A 6,582-nucleotide genomic window follows, 5' to 3' on the forward strand; every position below is an offset into this window, starting at 1 on the left:
TCCTATAACATATCCTTTTTTCTCCGTACTGTATTTCTTGTAGTATAAAGAACTCACCTAAGCTCTACCGCAATGAAAGAATAATGGGCTGTGTGTCGGTGCTCTGGCTATCCTGTCCAACAAATTCCAAAGTCGGCACACGATCACTTCTCCTTATGAAATGTTATTTTGCACTGAAACAGTTACTTGATTACAAGATGTTGTATCTGATTCAGTGCAAAAAAAAAAAAAAAAATCATAAGAAGGAGCAATAATGTGCTGGATTTGATTTTTATGGATTCTGCATTTTTTTGCCTTTATGTTCTTTGCAGCATCAGAGCACTGGTCTCCTTTCTTCCACTCTGCAGCTATCCTGCACCTACCCCTCCATTCTTCACCTCAATGGAGAGCTGTTGCCTTTTTCTGCTTGGGAGTGCCCAAGACCTGACAACAGCCATCTCTCAAACAAGTTCAAGTGCACATGCCTTATATGTGGCAGAATACCAGTACTATCCTCCACTTATGGCAATGCAAGGTGGACAAAGTGCCAAGATGGTGGGTGTGGAAAAAAAAATGTATTCTATCACGAGTACTTTTTTAATAGAAACGTTAATGCTTCAGAAAGGAAGTACTTGCTCTACAAATCCCTATATCTATTCTGTGTAAAAGTGTGATCAAGCCCCTTACATTGGCTACACTAGAATAATTTGAATAGATACAACAAATAATAAAGAAAAAACAAAGGCATCTTTTCACACACCTTTACAAAGGCTTTGAGTTGAATGCATAACCTTTGATTTGACATAAACGACTTTGTACAGATAATTGGCTGAGCTAGGACATTGGTTATTCATGCAAAACCTGCTATTATCAATAAAAGCATTAATTGAACTAAAGAAATAATATTTTCTGTTCAGTAATAGCACACAAAGATCAAACAAATGTAATAGTTTGAATTATACTTAATAGTTTGAATTAAAGGACTGCCTTATTTACAGCTATAAGTTGTATCATTCAAAAATGCCATTGGTGAATGGAAGAACCTGCAGATACAGCATGGTGCTTACTCACTGTATAATGGTTCCAAAAGCAGTATAAAAAGGCACATCTCCAAATGTGGTGGACAGTGCAGAAGCAGCATCCAGCATTCCCTCTAGTTCAACCTATTGACTGACAAAAAAAAAATGTCTGGAACAAAAGGCAGTGGAAAACACAGCGGTCAATCTAAAGACCATGATTGTAAGTAAACCTTCCTACCTACAGATGATATATATGACTGTAAATACTGTATTTGATGGTGAATCCCAGTGGGCTAAAGGAGGACCTTTTAAGTGTTTCCACTGAAGTCACATTATTATAATATAAATGGATTTTGATGAGATTGTGGTAATTTTCCTGGTTAGGTTGCTTGTTATCATTTGAATTTCATTTCATGCGAGGCATACATTTCAGCATTCTGTGATACATAAACCATGTATTATTTTTTTTTTATTGGTGCGGGGTTAAGTGTTAGATTTATGTTAGATGTTACATGATTTCTATTCAAAAGTACACCAGATCCTGTACCTCCAACTACATGGATCTAGACACAACTGTGCCACAACTCACAGCTGTGAGTCCTCTCTACCTCAACCCCTTACCATTAGAGGTGGAGTTAGAGTTAGAGTAAAACAGTGATGCCATTTGAAATCTGAAAAATATGACTCAATTTAAGAGTTTTTTTTTTCATAAATCTACATCTATTAGCTTGTAACGTAATAATGCATTGCCCTAAAAGAGACTAGACTATGTTTAGATTCTATATCATACATAGGAAGAATGAAAAAAAATGGTTAAAGTATTCTTTATGATCTTTCTCAACAGCCGACATTCCTGTTCTGCAGGGTCATGATGCACACCAAGCACTATCTAAAGGTACAAATACAGCAATTTTTTTTAAAACTGATGACTTAGCTGTTGAATAAATTATTTTACCGTGCACCTCTACCTTAAAAGAAAAAGTTTAGTTGGCATCAGTAGTAGTTTGATATGTTATTATCTGTAGTTTATGGCGGATGTTCATAATGCATTGAACATCATTGCATTCCTTCAATTGGTAATTTTTTGGAGCCATTAAACTTTCTTTCAAGTATTTTTGTAGGCAGGTCCCATTACCAACTGAGGCTCAGTTTACACCTTTTGAGCATTAACATGCTAAATCGAAGCCACCAGCACAGGAAAGGTACCTATTTCACTGGATTTAGGAACATACAGAAACTATGATATTAACTCAATAAAAAGTGAAAGGAGCAAAGTACTTGTACAAAAAGGGAGTCTATAAGGATAGAAATATGAGATCTGCCATTGGTGATTGATTTTCAAAGGTTCATAATTGTTTTATTACTTAGAGACACACTGGGGTACATTTACTAAAACTGGAGCACTCAGAATCTAGTGTGATAGCCAATCAGCTTCTAACTTCAGCTTGTGCAATAGAACCTGGAAGCTGATTGGTCTTTATACAGATGTGAACCTGATTTTGCACTCTCCAGCAAAAAAAAAAAAAAAAAAAAACGACCAAAAACAAGCACATACATGCTGTATTAAGTGTCTCATTATATGGACATTCTTGCTGCACATGGTAGGGAAAGGATAAGCACGACAGCCTTAAAGTCGGCAAATTTTCATTTGCATAAAGTAATCCATAGCAACCAATTAAAATTCATTCTTCAGCCGTCTTTTGGGTTATTATGGTTATGCACTTTGCATTCTCTATAAGTCCAAAAAATCAAAAACACAAATTTGCAAAACTCTGCATTAAAGGAGAAGTACTGCCAAAGATCGTTTGGCTGTACTTCTCCTATGGATCGCTGGAGTGCCGTTCGTTCAGTTCACTTCAGCAGGTCACAAGAGTGCAGAAGTCCGCTGTCTGCTGACATCACAGAACCGGTCCAGGCTCGGGCAAGATTGTGACAATGAAGTCGGGATCTGCCCACATGCCTGGACCGGCAACCGGCTCAGACTCTCAGTGAGCCGCTGAGAGCCTGAGCCAGCTGCTCCCATTCTGTCCATAGCCCAGGACTCCAGTGAGCGAGGGGGGGGGGGCAGAGCAGAGCGCGGTGACTGATAGTCACCAGCTCTCTGCTCTGGGAGCCCTGAGAACCTAGCGATCGGCGGTGTTTGATCACTCGATTCTCAGGGTTAGAGCTGGCGGGGGACAGATGCAGCATCAGACGGATGCTGCATCCCCCTAGATAAATAGGATTATGCAAAAAAAAAAAAAGAGCTCAGAAAACTACAACTGAGGAGCAAAGTATAACTCCAGTCAGAAGAAATATTTCAGAGGGTCAGAGATTAGCCAGACAATTAACATTAACGAAACAGAGATCAGCGATGACAGCATAAATATTTTTATCACTAGAGGATCCCAATAATTGTCTGAACTATTCCAAGTTCAGATTGTTTACCAGATCCAATGATGGAAATAAACAGTTAAAGGTAGGCAAGGCTAACTTCATTTAACATGTAATTGAATTTTTGTTTTTACTCAATTGAAAAGATGACATTCAAAATGTTCTTGCATTTTAGAATAAAACTAGCTATGACTGCATTCTAAAGCAACAATGCTGATATATATTTTATATATTTTTCAAACATAACCATTTACTCTTACCCTAATAGACTTTTTGTTGCAGTGCAGTAGAACTTTTGCCTTGAACAAAAAAGAGAAGCAAATAAAAACAAAAAAAAAAGTCAGACCGTATTCAAATGCCTTGTGCTGGGCACTGCACCGACCAATACTGTATATTTGTAGAAGGCTTACCTCCTGCAGACCATTGTGCTGGCTACCACCTCTGCCTACATTAAGGTTACGTACACATGTGGGCGTAGTGGATCGCGGGCAGAATCACAGCGATTCTGCCCGCGATCTGGAATCATTGCAAATCGCGGGACGCCTGTGCGTTGGCCGTGATTTGCAATGGCACCCCAAACGCTGTACAAGAGCTTCTTTGAGGCATCATCCGTCCCCGCAATTTTGTTTGCGTGATGTTACCACGATTCGGCAGGCGGAAATGGCCAGTAACATCGCGCAGCGTTTGGGGTGCCTTTGCAAATTACGGGTAACACACAGGCGTCCACGATCTGCTACGCCCACATGTGAACGTAGCCTAAATCTTTCCCTGGCACATTTACCATTTACTTCTCCATTTAGTGCAGACTCTCTCACTGGCATCAGCAGTGCCTCTGACTTTGCATTCTGCATCAATCAGCAGCAGATTTTGGGGCATTCTGCAGCCGTTAGGCTACATTCACACCTGAGCGTAGCGTTTTCGCGTGTTTTTTACCGCGATTTTACCGCGATTTTACCGCGATTTTTACCCTCGATTTACAGGCGTTTTTTGTGCAGGCGTTTTTTGATTGAATAGATACCAATGGAAAATGCCTGTAATCTGCCCAAAAAGAAGCTCATGTACTTTTTTGAGCGTTGGGTGTTTTGTAAACAGCGTCAAAACGCTCAGATGTGAACAGGGGCCATTGAAATGAATAGGATTTGTCTTGTTGGGCATTTTAAGAGCTGATCCTAGAGCAGAAAAACTCCCCAAAAACGCCTAGATGTGAACGGAGCCTAAGTGATACTAAAAGCTTACTTTAAAATAAAAACAAAAAAAATAAATAAATAAAAACCCGTCATACTCAAGGGCTCTGTCAGGTGGTTTTGCACAGGGTAGCCTGCATCCTCCTCTTCTTGGGGTCCCTCGCTGGCTCTCTTGGCACCTCCCTTATGCCCAGTGCCCCCAGAGCAAACAGCTTGCAATGGGGGACACCCAAGCAGGCTCGTTCCTGAGCCCTGGCTCTGCATGTCCATTCACACTCAGAGCTGCGGGTTGGCCCCACACCCTCTCTCTTAAATGGCTGTCTCAGCCAATGGGGAGGGACAGTTCCCGGAGACTCTCCTGTACATCGCTGGATTGAGATGGGTCTCAAATAAGTATTAAGGGGGCTGCTGCACAGAGGTTTTTTACCTTCATGCACACAATGTGTGAAGGTAAAAAACCTTGAGCCTTTGAACCACTATAAATAGCTTTACATTGTTATTGGGATAGCAGCAGAGGCTGAGAAGGCTTCACTTCTTTCATACAGCTTGCCCACATTAATTGAATGCATTCATAATCCACAATTTTAATGAGCATTGTCACTCATTGACCTTTACATTCATTCATACAGACCACCCCAGATGAATGTGCAGAAGCATTTTAATACAACTCCTTATAGACAACAAAATACTTTACAGTAAATTAACACTACCTCTAAAAAAAAAAAAAAAAAAAACATTGTATTTAGTATAATTGCCTTTATAGGGTGAAGTTTCACAGAAAGCCTGAGAAACTTCTATAGAATTTCATGACATGAAAGTCGAAATATACCAAGAAATAAACACACAAGGTTTTTACTCAATTTACAAACAGGTCCACAAGTTTCAAAAACTATATATTTTTAGATATCCTCTAAGCTAGCTAAATAAAAAAAATACTGTTTGTGCCAAACATAAATTAAGCTTACCATCCTTCTATGTGTAAATATGTGATGGTGTATTATTATCAATTAAAACTGGTAAAGGAGTGATATACCGGGTATGTTTCTAGAAGCTTGGAAAAAATTATTAGGGTCTCAGCATCAGTACTGTGAAAAAAAGCGTGAAAACAGCAATTCTAATTTGCATCAACCAAAAAACATAACTAATTCACAAACTATTTATTATTTTTGCTATTCAAAACAATGTGTTTTGTGATATTTTTTCAATATGGTAATTTAGTTTTAATTTTTTTTTTCTTAAGGTGCATCTCAGCATCAAAGCCATGGAGGTCATGATGCTGGAAGAAAAGGACAAGAACATCATGATGGTGGATCTAAAGACCATAAAGGTCACGGAGATCATGATGATGGCTCAAAAGGTGCAGGAAGCCATGATAATGGCTCAAAAGGTCATGGAGATCATCAGGACAGCTCAAAAGGTCACGGAGATCATCAGGACAGCTCAAAAGGTCATGGAGATCATCAGGACAGCTCAAAGGGGCATGGCGATCATGGTGCCGATCACAAAGGCCAGGGAGGCCACAATGATGAGTCCAAAGTTCACAGTGGAGATTCAAAGTGCCAGGGTCATGGAAACCAGGAACATTCTAAATAGATCCAGCATTGTCACAGCAGTAAGACGACTCCATTACATGTTTAAATTAGATGGAAACAAGCAAGCAAATTGTCTATAAATCACTAATCACAATTATGACACAATATATTATCAATATTACTGTTAGTCCTCTGCTACAAATAAAATATGAGAATATGCATTGGAATGCAATCCTGTGTCTGTTTGAATAACTGTCAAAATTGATTTTAAAATGTTTGCAGTAATCAGTAGACTTAAAAATTTAACTTTAGCCAGAAAATGAAGTCCTGCTAGATCACTTTAGACTGGCCCCTTTTGCATGTATAGCTAAAACAATAAAAATAAGTGCCTACACTGTTTAAAACACCCTGCTCTGCACATGCTCAGTTATATTTTTAGGCACTGAAGAATTTATAGAGGCTGATCTGCTGACAGCCTTAAAGTGGAATGAATTA

At 39.1% G+C, this 6,582-nt stretch overlaps 1 protein-coding gene across 1 annotated transcript; it reads left to right on the forward strand.

Moving 5' to 3' along the window:
* Positions 1–1,120: 1,120 nt before the first annotated feature.
* Positions 1,121–6,148, forward strand: LOC309564286 (uncharacterized protein; the record flags this gene model as incomplete). Its single annotated transcript, XM_082268912.1, has 3 exons — positions 1,121–1,218; positions 1,843–1,893; positions 5,796–6,148. Exons 1-3 carry the CDS (start codon positions 1,164–1,166, stop codon positions 6,146–6,148), a joined length of 459 nt encoding a protein of 152 aa, XP_082125038.1. The 5' UTR covers positions 1,121–1,163.
* Positions 6,149–6,582: the final 434 nt, after the last annotated feature.

The sequence above is a fragment of the Pelophylax lessonae genome, assembly GCF_965119305.1.
Source record: "Pelophylax lessonae genome assembly, chromosome: 9".
NCBI lineage: Eukaryota > Metazoa > Chordata > Amphibia > Anura > Ranidae > Pelophylax > Pelophylax lessonae.